Source organism: Oreochromis niloticus, linkage group LG20 (genome assembly GCF_001858045.2).
Source record: "Oreochromis niloticus isolate F11D_XX linkage group LG20, O_niloticus_UMD_NMBU, whole genome shotgun sequence".
Classification (NCBI taxonomy): domain Eukaryota; kingdom Metazoa; phylum Chordata; class Actinopteri; order Cichliformes; family Cichlidae; genus Oreochromis; species Oreochromis niloticus.
Genome location: NC_031984.2, coordinates 22,522,224 through 22,535,949, shown reverse-complemented (window position 1 = coordinate 22,535,949; position 13,726 = coordinate 22,522,224). Strand labels below are relative to the sequence as shown.

Genomic DNA, 13,726 nt, shown 5'->3' with positions numbered 1-13,726 from the left:
ATCTGCCTTTTAACAAGACGAAATCTCTGGCAGAATCAGGCTCGGGTAGGGGCAGGCATCTGCCACGATTTGTTGGGGGTGATGGGAGGAAGTCAGGAGAAAAGACACACTGTGGAGGAGAGCCAGACATTAATAATAGCTGTGGTGTGGTGTATAAACACAGAGTGTGAAAATAGGTGAATGAAAAAGAAACGTTTCCCAAGCCCCCAGCAGTCTAAGCCTAGCGCAGCATAATTAAAGTCAAAAATATGTGCATCCTGTCTGTGATACGGTCCGCCTTGTAGTGGCCCTTCCACCCCACACCGTTAGGTGGTGCTGTCTGTCCCTCGGCATTCAAGTGGCCCAGAAGAATCATCGAAGAAACAAGTTGTTTCCTGCGGTACACATGTACACAGCACCAAATTAAATGATGGCTTCTTCAAAGAAGAAAGATTTAAAGAGCAGTGGCCCTAAGGACAGTAATTCGGACACCAACGACGAGGACAAAGACGAGTTGTGTCCCGGTTTCAGAGACGTGGACGCTTTTGTTAAAGTAAGTAAACAAATCTGGAGTTCATGCTAGCAGGCAAGAACGCAACGTGGATGCCTGATAGCTGGTTGAAAACATACACAGCAAGCTGTTGAGACAAGATGACTTTTATACAGGTGTTTGTAAAGGTAAAGGTCGACGTTACGAGTCTGGAGTGTCTTTGCTGAATCGTTAGAAATGTGAAAGTCTGTAGTTAACAGTTATTATCATGCAGTGTAGCAAGTAACGGACGAAAAGTGATAGAAATCCAGTCCTAAAGTAGCTAATGGGACCAACCACACACTGTATTAAAGTCTTTGGTTAAACAGCCTATGTTTATATAAAGTCAACAGAGCCAGCAATGACAAAGTTCGAGCATTTTAAATTATGCAATAAGCACTATATCCATGCTGCTTTTCCCTGTGGATAAACCTTATTTTTCCCTCAATATGATGTAATAACAGTAAGTAATAATGAACATTTCAATTTATTGAAAATGGCTTTAAAGCAGTAACTAACAGCTCTATCTTTTTCTCTACAGCATGGGTTTGGTGCTGTATTATCAGCCACCAAAGCATCTGCCGGCCTACCTCAAGCTGGGGATGAATATGATTTCTATCGGAGCTTCCCAGGATTCCAGGAGTTCTGTGAAAGTCAAGGAGATAAGCTCCTGCACTGGTGAGAACATAGTGTGTTCTTGCATTATTTTATTCTTTAAATTCACAGATTCAACAATGCATTCAGTGAGTTAATCAGAATCAGAATACTTTATTTATCCCTATGGGAAATTATGTTGGTTACAGTGCTCCAGTACAAACAGTAACAAAAACAGACAATACAAGAAGTAAGAAATAGCACAATATATACATATGTATATGTATATATATTTTATATACACTACAGTGTATAGGAACACTACAGTTTTGCAGCAGTACACTCCACTTATAATGAAAACCGATCTTAATGATAATCAGACCACATGAATGTTTTACTTTTTAAACCTTAAACCATATCCGTATACCAAGCATATTTCAACTCATTTTAAAAAGTAATTTCCATCTATACCCGCTTGCCTCTAAATGTATATTACATTCTTACATCATTATTTTTACAAAGTACTTTGCAAAAGTCTCGAGCAACCCGTCATTTCTTGTCGGTGCAGCAGTTTATTGAAACATGCAAATGCAGATAAAAATACAGTATATAAGACAGAGACAGTTTGTACATGTGTCTAATGAGTTTGAAAGTCAACATTTGGTATGATCGTTTTTATTCTTCAACACAGCCTTAAATCTGTTAGGTAAGCTCTGTTGTAATTTCTTTAAGTAGTCTTCGAGAATGGTTCTCCAGGCTTCTTGGAAAACATTCAGGGCTCGTCTTTGGCTGCCCTCTGTTTCATGACAGAGGATCCACCATGTTTTTCAGGTGGCTGTAGACACTCACGGTGTAAGACCTGTTGCCACTGATTTTCAATCCAGTTCTTATGTAATTTGGCATATTCTCATTCTCTCCCTGTTTTCCTTAACAATGGCTTCCTGACAACCATCCTTCCACTGAGACACTTTCTGATTACTTTAATCCTCTTTACCTGTTGTACATAGTTTTTAATGCCTACCACTATTTCCTTGGGCCTCCATTTTTCCAGTTTCATTATTTTTTTTAAACAACATACTCCACACCATGCCAGGGTAGGCCAAATTTTCAGCTGATAGCTCACTGGGAATCACATTGTTGGTGCAGAAAGTGCTATTTTTATGTCCGTCAGACATTTCATTTCACGGGCATAAACTAGCGTTTTTCATAGATTCATCTACAGAAATGAGAACAAAAAGATGTTTTTTAAACAGGCTTCTAGTAGCAAAATGCCTAAAGATACAGTTGGCTGTGTGCCAAGTTATGTGTAGGCACAGCACTGGTTCCCCCTTTCAGTTGGGTGCCTTTTTAAAGCTTGCATGAATCATAGGTCAGTGTTAAGTGGCCTAAAAAAAATATTTCTTTGAACATGGTCAGATACAAGTACTGGTACTAAAATCAGTGAAAAAGCAGCCAGTGTCCAAAAGCCTTTGAAATACTTTGAGAAAGCCTGGAGAGGTATTGCTCAAGAGAAAAGCACTTTAAAAAAATAGCAAGAAGGTCTGGCTTCTTGGAAACGAAATACAAAGAAATGAACTCAAGACTTTTGCTCATACGCTACATGTACATGTGATGCTTCTAGCAAACACGATCAGTGATCGTTTGCTTCGACTGATGATGGGTTATAAACGTAACTGAAAGTAACACACCAGTATTAAGTTGTTACGTGTTGGTTTTGATATGTGTTTGGGATCAGTAGAATCTACAGTGTTTTACTGACTAATAGTTATTGCTTAGTCGCTCGCACTAATTAGAAATCTGCTGACATCTCAGTATAAAAGAATGCATGAGGGCAGCTGTAGACACGATAACTGGTGCCTGATATCGGTCACGGCCACCTCAGTTCCTGCAAAACAAGCAACTTCTCCCCACCTGTTTTAACCAATCAGATAGATGCACATTCTCAGATAAGACTTTGTGTAATGCCTAGATAGCTCCTCTCTTTTGGGAAACTGGCTGCAGCTAACTGCTTGCAGACTGTGGTTTTCTGAACAGAAGAGATCCATAATCATCCAGTGCTTTAATAAATACACCAAAAGGTGAAGTGTATCGACTGGTGATTCCTAAAGGTGGATAAACAATTGTGCGACATATGGCACTGGGACTTCTTACACAAGTAGAGCGAAAACACAATGATAACTATAAATAATGCAGCATAACAAAAGATCTATCAGCCTTAGTAAGCGATCAGACCCATCCAGGATGCAGACATGGCTGGCTGCCTTGTTATTAGAAACTCTTAATTGCTGGACCTCTAGATTAAAACACAAGGTAGCAGTTTTCAAACTAAACAGGGGTCAGCAAAGGTTTCCAGAAGTCTCCCACGAGGCTTTAGTGCAGACGTGCCCTTTGACATGCATGCAGATGAGTTGTTTTATTGAATAACTAACCTGTCACTAGCTGTGCATCAGTAAGCAAAATGTAATCTTTTCACTGTGCCTTTGTGTTAGTATGAGTCAGATAATGCAACACCATGGATGCAGATCTCACATGAGAGACCGGAACAAGCTGACAGGGCTGGAGGAGAGGTTCGACTTGGTCGTGGACTCAAATGACGTTATCCTCGAAAGAGTGGTATGACCCGCAGCGTGGGTGTCGAACGAGTTTCTACACGAAAAAGTCTTTGCAAAGTAACCCTGAGCTCTCATGTCTGATTTCCAGGGGATTCTTCTTGATGAAGCTGATGGGGTGAACAGGAGCCAGCAGCCTGTCATGCCTGCAGGGTTCCAGCCTCCAAAAATTGTCGTTTCCAGCTGGAATCGCAAGGTTGGCTAATTAACCTCTCCGCTATTACACTGCAGATGCCAGTGTCTGCTCTGGGCCGAATTCAAGAAGAAACAATATGTGCCAGACCTGGCAGTTGTTTCTTAAATCTCACGCACACACAAAAAAAAGTTTTTTGAAAGTTTTATGTTTGTTCTACACTTTTCCTAAACAATGCTTTTATTGATCAGGGGTCCAGTTCTAGCAGTCGTTCCGAGACATTTCGACTGCTCCATGCCAAGAACATCACACGACCTCAGCTGAAATTCAAGGAAAAAGTTGACAACAGCAACACGCCTTTTATACCCAAGATCTTCATCAAGCCAAATGCAGTAAAGCCACTTCCATCTTGTAAGACATGCTTTTCACTCTCATATTCTTCCTCATCCTATTGATTTCTCGTGTCAAGTTTTTGATTACAATATAATCACTTTAACGCAGGGATGTCAAACTCCTTTTATACCAGTGAAACTCTGATTTCTGTCAGTGAAAAGAAGTCTAACTGTAAATTTAATGTCTTGATGCATGCTCATAAAGTTAAAAAAAAAGTCTAATTTTCCAAAGCCATCCAGTGGGTGAGAGCGGCGTCTTTCCTGAGCTGATTCTCACCCCCAGGCCTTATGTTTGACACTCCTGCTTTAGCGTGTCAAACTTATTACCTTTCCTGTTCTCTATCCATAGATTTTACCAACAAACAAATGCGTAAAGAGAGGCCTGAGGACCTTGATGTCCCAGCTGCCCTGGCTGACTTCATCCACCAGCAAAGAACTCAGGAACATGTTGATGACATGTAAGCCTTCTACCTTGTTTAATATTCACATCATATATTCTTCCGTGTTTTGTTTTTTTTAAATGTGCAACTAAACTTGGGATTATGATCCATGCAGGTTTGCACACCCATACCAATATGAATTGGACCATCTTACAATACCAGAAAATCTTCTGTCTAAGCCAGAGCCTCAGGTAATACACTCATGTTTAATGTGTGATTCCTATAATATGATGCTGTCACTGTTGGTTAGGCCTCTGTCTAATCTGTGGTTTCTTTTCAGATGTACAAACCAGTAGCTGAGACAAAGTTGTCATTTGTTGATACACTGGAGGATTTGGTAGCTCTAAATGAAAAGCTGTGCAAATTGTCTGAATTTGCAGTGGACCTGGAGGTACAAAGCTCATATGCATAGTGTTGTGGTCCCTGTAATGTTAAAATTTTGCATCACGAATTTGTTCATTTGGACATTTTTGGACAAATTTCACTGCTCACTTTCTTCTTTGTTCTTCATCGCAGCATCATTCCTACAGAAGTTTCCTCGGCCTCACCTGTCTGATGCAGATCTCCACCAGAGGGGAGGACTTCATCATCGACACCTTGGAGCTCCGCAGCGAGATGTACATCCTGAATGAGGCATTCACTGACCCCTCCATTGTCAAGGTAATGGAGACACTCCCCAGTCATTTTCCCTCTGAATCCTGCTCTGCTCTATCAACAGCAGATGAGATTACATGTCTGGTTAGATTTGGTTTGAGGTGGGCAGCTGCACAGTTGGCGGCTGTTTTTAAAATTTTAATCTCGGTCCTGAATTTGTTACAGTGCAGTGGACAGGCATGACCTGTTGTTCTGGTACATGATCAGTGCAGCAGATAACTGGAATAAAAAATCTGTCTAAAGTGGATAAAGTGTCAAAATGTACCTTTTTTTGTGCTGCATACTCTGTTATGTTGTTCCAGCGGTCCAATGACAATTGCAGCACCAGCGTGTCATGCAGGTCAAGGATTGCCTTTTACAGCTTTGGTAGCACTATGATGCATACAGTTAGGTTCAGCCAGTTAACATTCTTCTGCTGCCATTTTTTTCCTGTTCAACTCAGTGAATTTCATGCATTCTGTTCAGGAAGACTCTTTTACCCTTTGCTCAGCTCTTGTTATCAGTTTCTTTTTCTTTAAGTGTTTTTTCTTTTTAAACAGGCCAACACAAAGAGGCAATTTACTGTCACACCAGCAGCCATCTTATGATCACCAGTTAAACAGACAGGCATGTTTGGACAGGTTTAAATTTAGATTGTCCCGGTGCGAGGTGACCGATGCACCACAGTCGTGTGTCAGTTATTTGTGATATTGGCTTACTCATGTAACTAATCAAGTTCGTAAGGTTAGTTAGTGCTTTGCCCTCTCTTAGTTTACTATATGATACATGGACTGTAATTAATATAGCACTTTGTTTTACTCTTAGTTTGATACAGGAGCTAGGGATCGAACCACTGACCTTCTGAATAGTGGACAACCTGCTCTAAAACCTAAATTACCATAAACAACATTTTTAAGGGCCACAGGCAAGAATTGGGTAACCAGTGGGAAGTCCAAGGGTCCATCTGGGAGATATGACCATAACAAATAATCGTACTTGTAGTACTACTCCGCGCACACACAATTGCTAATTGTAAAGAAAAAATCTCCTGAGTACTGTTGACTTGACAACTCGTTGCGACAGATGGCTGTCCCTCCCCGAGTCTGGTTCTGCCAGAAGTTTCTTCCTGTTAAAAGAGAGTTTTTTCTTCCCACTGTTGCCAAGTGGTTGCTCAAAGTGTGTCATTCAACTGTTGGGTTTTCTCTATATTGGGGGGGGGGGGGGGGGGGGGTGTTGTTTGTAAAGCACCTTGAGGTGACTGCTGTAGGGATTCGGTGCTGTATAAATAAAATTGAATTGACCTGATATGACTTTTGATTGGTTAAAAGTGCATGATTTGACACTAAGGTCATTCAAAAAGCCAAGTCCAGTTTACTGTATCTTGGGGAAAAATCATATACCCTGTTGGGATTTATAAATAGCTTATGAGCATTATCAATAAAGTGATCAATAAAGTTTATCAGTAAAATGATCATAAATGGGTTTACACACCAGTTTTTGGTGTTTATACCTACATGTGAATGATTTCCCTGTAATGTCAAATAGATATTTAAAGAGAAGCAGTCTGGTGGTCTAACTACTTGTCTTTCTGTTTTTTAAAGCCATGTTGCATAGTGCCATTACTTTCCCACATCTCAGAACTGAAAATGCACTTAAAATAGCCCCAAGGGAGTGTATTTTCCTTGGGGCTGTATCTCATCATCTCCTTTTTGATATTACATGGAGGCCTTTTGAAAAAAAAAAAAACTTCACCAGTGTAATGATTATAAGTTTGTAAAGTTAAACCCCCCTGAGCCGGAATTTGTTTGAGGTGTCCTTATTATTTTCAAACACGTCCGATAAAGTTGGCAGGCGTCCCGTGGTGTGTGTGGGAGCAGACATGACTCACTCACTGTAGGACACCTGTGAAAAAAGTGTGGTGCGTAGGCTTTAAACGACTGAAAGATTTGCGAAAATGATCCAAATGTTACATAGCATGTGTCCACTTTTTTGGAGAAAAAATATATAGATACAAAACGAGTCTTAATTATTTTTCTTTATTAAATAAGCTGTTCTGCACCGGTGAGGTTTCAACACTTTATGTTTTTTGTTCGTAGGTTTTTCACGGTGCAGATTCTGACATTGAATGGCTCCAGAGAGACTTTGGCTTGTATGTTGTCAACCTTTTTGACACACATCAGGCAAGCCGGGCTCTCAACCTGGCCAGGCATTCCCTCGACCACTTGCTAAAACACTTCTGCAGCGTGGACTCTGACAAACGTTACCAGCTGGCTGACTGGAGAGTTCGGTACGGTGACGACCTGGTTAATCAATGCATAGGTTTATAATTTTCGCTTAGCTTGAAGTGGCGTACGGTTGTTTTGGGGAAATTAAATATAGTCCACATTTGTCCACATAGCCCCTTGCCAGATGAGATGGTGCAGTATGCCCGGACAGACACCCACTACCTTCTTTATATCTACGACTGCGTGAGGGTACAGCTTCTCGACTTCAACCACGGACAGCCTGGTTTGCTGCAGAGTGTCTGGAACAAGAGCAGGAGCATTTCCCTCAAGGTGTGCACTTCATACACCATGAAGATTAAAGCGACACTTCTAAATCAACCTTAATAGTCTTGTTCAATTCTAATAGTTCCATTGGAGTCTTTAATGCTTCCATAATTTTTACATTTCCACACCATAACCTCCGAAGATTTTCTGACATTTGTCACGATTCGCCATGTGCCCCCCCTCTCTATCCCAAACAGAAATATGTGAAGCCTATCTACACAGAAGAGTCATATTTGGAGCTGCAGAGGAAGCAGAAAAAGTCTTTTAACACCCAGCAGCTCACTGCCTTCAGACTGCTGTTTGCCTGGAGGGACAAACTGGCCAGGCAGGAAGATGAAAGCACCGGGTAGGCTGCCTGGAAATGGATGGACTTCTTGTTCTGGAAATTTGCTGTAGCTTTTTTTTTTCCTCTCTCTAGCTTATCCTTCCTGTCCAGCTACATTTTACAGTCCAAATGATTTAGGGTTTGGAAGTCGTAACATGTTTTAATCCAGTGTTACCTGTGTGTTTAGATACGTCCTGCCCACTCACATGATGATCAAAATATCTGAGGAGTTGCCCAAGTAAGTTGACTATATTTCTCTTCTCTTTTTTTCTCTTCTTCTTTTTCTTTTTCCGGTTCTTGTTGTTTTCACTGTGGAGCAGATGAATTTAATGTTTTTATTCATAACCTCCAGCTCAGTATTTTGTCTTTACCTACACAGGGAGCCTCAGGGCATCATTGCCTGCTGTAACCCCGTGCCCCCACTGGTGAGGCAGTACATCAATGAGCTCCATTTGTTAGTGCAGGAGGCCAGGGAAATGCCCCTCCTTAAGGTGAGGAAAGATGAGTGGCAGCAGGGGGGATGTTTTGGGGGGGTTTTCTCCCCTCTTGGTATTATAACTTCAATGTTTGAGATGTCACTGATGATTTGAGGGACCAGGATCAGTCAAATATTGCAATATCTTTTGCATTTCACGCAGGCTGAGATTGCTGCGCAGAAGAAGACAGGACTCACGCCCATTAAAAAGGTTGGCTTAAATCCCATTGATTTTGGAGGTTGAATGACTGCAGGGGAAATGAACGTGGTTTTATATCATTTTCCAGCCTGAGGTCCCGTTGTTTGGTCCCCATGATACATCCAGGGTTTCTGAGAGCGATCCCCCTCAAATTTCTGCTGATGGTAAGCTTCATGCTCGTGTGTGCTTTGCATCACTCAAGTGATAGCAGATTTTAGCCCATTAGGCTTTGTATTGATGCATTCATTTATTTTTTTTTCAGAACTGCCAGTTAAGCAGGGGATGCTGTTCTCAGAGGATGAGGACAAAATGGACGTGGATGCACAGAAAGAAAGCGGTCTCGTGGCATCAGCTAAAATCACACTGTTTGAGGTAGAGATTAACATTTAGTATATTCAGAGTGAGATGATTTGTGTGTAACTGTGGTGCGAAATGTGAGATCTCTGCTTTTTGTTAAAGGAGGTGGAAATAAAGGATGACCAGGAGTCAAGCTCAGCGGCTCAGATGAAAGCCAGACGTATTATTGAGTCCTTTGAAAACCCCTTTAGAATGGTAAGAGGCAGGCAGTGATTTACCCTCGGTGCTGGTTGTGTGCCGCTGAACTTGAGGTTCAGTATTCATTTGTCTTCCTTTTGGGATTTCAGTATTTACCCTCCACTGATGTGCACGTCAACAAAAATGCCAAGTTTGACCCGTCTTCAAAAATATTCGAGGTAATCAAAGAGCTCCATTCACTGATCCATATCCTGTTTTTTTTTTTCTTTTTTTCTTTTTACCTCGTCCCTATTTGAACATTCACAACTACAAACTTTTCACCTTGACAGATCAGTAAAAGGTGGAAACTGCAGAGTGTTGAACAGCAACAGACTGAATTAGAGGCCAAGAAGAAAGCCAAGCAGGAAGCCAAGGAAATGGCGAAAAAGCAGACGGGTAACAGGGTTAATTTACTCTAAACTGATCTTTTTTTTTTTTTTTTTTCACTCATAATTTATGTTCCTCATTGTTTTTAATGTTGACTTCCATAGAGGAAAGGACAAAGGCTAAACAGAGTTATCAGGAGTCTCTCAAGAACGTTGCCACAGTTCGCCAGCAAGTAGCGGTGAGTCACTCACTTTCTGTTCCTGCCATTTTCTCTTTTCAACTTTAGATGGGCTTCGGTGTCCCTGCGGCGTGAGAGCTGAGTTATACTCGCTCAAGAACATGTTAAAGCCTCTACATTAATGGCCAGTTTAACCCTCTGCATTGCCCCCCATTTTCTGATGATGCATTTGGTTTTTCTGCACATAAATACAGTGACTCATAAGCAAGTAAAGCCCTTTTACCAGTCTGCAGCACTGGCATTGAAGTGGCCTTTTAATATTTATGTCTGTCACATGATGTGTCTGGGGAAACAGAATCCGCAGCGTGGGACTAGAGCATTAAGAGACTCATCCTCTACTTATCACATGATTTTTTTTTTTTTCCTCCCCTGGAGAGCGTCAATAGCTCCTTTCTGCCCAAAAGCCCATTTACTGGTCGCTCCATCTACTGGGATTACTGCTTTACACCCACCTGGTTACTCATGCACAGTCTTCCCACCATAGTGCTTCCTTCTTCTTTTTTAAATACTCTGTCCCCTCTACCTTTCACCATCTGAGGCTTTGCCATCATTTGTTTGAGCGAACACTAATGGCGTGCACCAGACTAATCCTCTGTGTGATGACTGTTTCAGTGAAAACTTGGTTTTAAGGCACTCCCTGCTGAATTGGCACCCTCATATAAGCACGTTGGCACCATCTGGTGGCGTGCATCGTAGTCGGAAATGTTGGCAGCAACGCTTGAAAGTAACAGTCGTCAACTTGCCAACTTCAGCAGAACATTGGCCGTTTCGGCTAACTGTCGGTTTCAGCTGGCACTTGGGCAGTGAAGTTTTTCTTGTCTAATTACAATTTGAAAGAAAGCTCAGTGGTTTTCGGAAGCTCCTGCTGCTCTGATATAAATAATATTACAAGAGGGTTGTGCAGTGATTTGGTTGTTCACCAGCAGTGGCATGAGAAAAATAAAACTTGCGAGTGAGCAAAATGAAATAAGCTGAATAGACTAATTTGCTTGGGAAATAAGGAAGCACTGCTCTAGCATTTAAAATGTATAAAGAAATGTGTGTTTTAGGTAATTATTCACAGTAATGTTTTCATTTTGTAAGCTTTTAAACCAGGTGTCCTGCTTCTTTGGTGTAAAAACAATGTATAATCTTCATTGTAACATTAATGTGTAATTCTCCAGTCTTGATACAGCTGACTTGTAACAAGCAAACTGTCAAAAGACAGATCCTATGTAGGCTTGTATACACCATAAATACATACATTCACCAGCTACTACATTATGTACACCTTCCTAGTACTGGGTTGGCCCTCTTTTGCCTTCAGAACTGCCTCAATTCTTTTGTTATCCAGCACCTTTTACTCAACAAGGTGCTGGAAATATTCCTCTAAGATTTTGGTGGCACTGCATAAATGCAGCTCAGCACAGCGTTTAGAGCATGTTGCACTGTGAAGCTCGTGTTCCACCACATCCCAAAAGGATATCATGTTGAACATCTGAGCTTTGTGACGTGCTGTGTTATCCTGCTGGAAGCAGAAGAGAGTACACTACGGCAATATAGAGGTGGAGATAGTCAGCAGCAGTACTCAGGCTGTGGCATTTCAACCATGCTCAGCTGGTACTCCTCGTTTTCTTTCAGCTCCTCCCTTTAGTGGTTGTCACAGAGGATCATCTGCCTCAGCCTTATCCCTAGCACCTTATCACCTTATCCCTAGCATCTACCTCTTTCACACAAAGAAGTGTACTCCATAGTGCCAATCCATGGTGCCAAATGGGGAGGGTTGTGTCAGGAAGCATCCAGCATAAAATCTTGGCCAAATTAAATATGCGGATCATCAACACAAGTGGCCCAAAGTGTGCCAAGGAAATGTTCCTCACACCCTTCCTCCATCAGAAGCCTGAAATGTTGATACAAAGCAGGATGGATGTGTGCTTTCATGTTGTTTACACCAAATTCTGACCCTACCATCTTAATGTCGAGGCAGAAATGAAGACCAGGCAGGGTTATTCTAATCTCCTGTTGTCCAGTTTTGGTGAGCCTCAGTGAATTGCTGCTGTTAGCTGTTCTCAAATGGTCTTCTGCTACTGAAGACCATCTGCCTAAAGATTCAACATACTGTGCATTCAGAGATGCTCTTCTTTTGGTTGTAGCAAGTGTTTTTGAGTTTCTTTGGACTTTACTGTCAGCTCAAAGCAGTCTGGTCATTGGATATTTTTGCTTAAATTGATCGTTCTCTGTGAAATGTTTAAACAGCAAAACATTGAACTAAAAAACGTCAGATATAGAATAAGGGGTCACATGCATTCAAGACTGGGGATAAACTCTAACTAGTTTAACAGTGTCTACATTTACAGAGGTGTTCATTAAAGTGATCATTATCAGGATTTTACTGAATGCAGTGTTACTGACCTATTTAATTAGGAATCATCAAACGCTGGCGGAAAGAAAAGAGAGCGGGTCGACAGTGAGGTTGGAGACTTGACTCCCAAACCAAGCAAGAAGTTAATGAAATCTGCAGAGAAACCCCAGAAGACAGAAGTAACTCCTCAAGACAGCTTCAAGCCCTTTGACTACAGTCAGTCAGACCTCAAAGTCTTTGCTGGTACGCATATAATTTTTTTATTACACTGGGTGAAACCACGGCTTATTTTTCATTCATTTGCAGTTGTTTTAAAATCTAAAATATAATTTAAATTCTGTGCACTCTCTTTTCTTCTACAGGTAACACATCAAAGGATAACACACAGTTTGATCCAAACCGGCAAGCCCACGATTTTAAGAGAAAAGTATGGCTCTGTTAAAATAATTTATTAACCGAACCACATGTAAATATATTCATGTTTAATAATGAATTGCTACATTTTGTGTAACAGAAAACTCCTAAGGGACAGAAAAACAACACTGGTGCTGGCAACCGAAGTATGTCGTACCTGCCTGGAAAATCGGATCGGTAAATATATTCAGCGTACAGAGGTTTTTCTGGCCCTGCTAATTCAAACTCACAGAATATTAACCACTCTGTCCTTTTCTTCCCCCTTGCAGAGGATTCCGGCATAACTGGCCCAAAAGATAGGCTGTCTTTGATGCTATTTTCTGTCTCCATTTTAAAACCTTTTCACCCTGCAGAAACAGTGTTTGTCTCTTTTTTTGTCCTTGTTGTGCAGCCAAGTAAAATCCAGGATTTCAGAATTTAATGAATTTTGAATCAAAAAGTGTCTTTTTCTATCTGCGGAACAGTTTACACTGTAAATATGTGTAAGCGCACACCTCCTAATTAAAGATTGTTTTTAGAGGTAAACCCTGCCTTGTGTTTTTTATTTGTGCAACAGTATTATGTAGAATTATCACTACCAACACTGATATTAAAATAATAGTTAATAGCTAAAATTGGTCATTATCCTTCTTAGCTTGTGTGGACTATGCTGCACATGTTCTTTGAAGCACTAGTTCAATTCTATTCTTTTATTTATATAGCACCAAATCACAACAACCGTCGCCTCAAGGCGCTTTATATTGTAAGGTATACCCTACAATAATACAGTGTCAGCATCAATCTAGAGCTTTACTTTAGTTCTCGAGCTTAACTTCTTTTATTAGATTTGATTTTAAAAGTGTACGATAATTTGTTAAGAATGAACTAAAAATGGTAGAGACTACTGTGCAAAAGTCTAGAGCCACACTTCATTTCTTCAGATTTTGCTTTCAAGAGCCAAACTTTCTTGGTGTGTTCTTTTTAAGCTGTCTTGTTCAATAGTTCCCCAAGGTCTCTGAAGGGGGCAGCACGGTGA

At 40.9% G+C, this 13,726-nt stretch overlaps 1 protein-coding gene across 1 annotated transcript; it reads left to right on the top strand.

Moving 5' to 3' along the window:
- The first annotated feature begins 318 nt into the window (after window positions 1–318).
- On the top strand, window positions 319–13,236 carry exosc10 (exosome component 10). Its single transcript, XM_003444899.5, has 25 exons — window positions 319–532; window positions 1,050–1,186; window positions 3,592–3,715; window positions 3,803–3,907; window positions 4,096–4,255; window positions 4,586–4,694; window positions 4,792–4,867; window positions 4,957–5,067; window positions 5,193–5,336; window positions 7,406–7,596; window positions 7,708–7,864; window positions 8,056–8,204; window positions 8,371–8,421; window positions 8,563–8,674; window positions 8,822–8,869; window positions 8,946–9,021; window positions 9,120–9,229; window positions 9,317–9,409; window positions 9,502–9,570; window positions 9,682–9,787; window positions 9,883–9,956; window positions 12,360–12,540; window positions 12,660–12,724; window positions 12,812–12,888; window positions 12,981–13,236. The coding sequence occupies exons 1-25, from the start codon at window positions 407–409 to the stop codon at window positions 13,009–13,011; spliced, it is 2,682 nt and encodes an 893-aa protein (XP_003444947.2). The 5' UTR covers window positions 319–406; the 3' UTR covers window positions 13,012–13,236.
- The last annotated feature ends 490 nt before the right edge of the window (window positions 13,237–13,726 follow it).

Coding starts and splice junctions, on each gene's coding strand:
- exosc10 (XM_003444899.5), top strand. CDS start 407: ATGATGGCTTCTTCAAAGAAGAAAGATTTAAAGAGCAGTGGCCCTAAG. Junction 5,068..5,192: donor AATTTGCAGTGGACCTGGAG/GTACAAAGCTCA, acceptor TCTTCATCGCAG/CATCATTCCTACAGAAGTTT. Junction 5,337..7,405: donor CTGACCCCTCCATTGTCAAG/GTAATGGAGACA, acceptor TTTTGTTCGTAG/GTTTTTCACGGTGCAGATTC.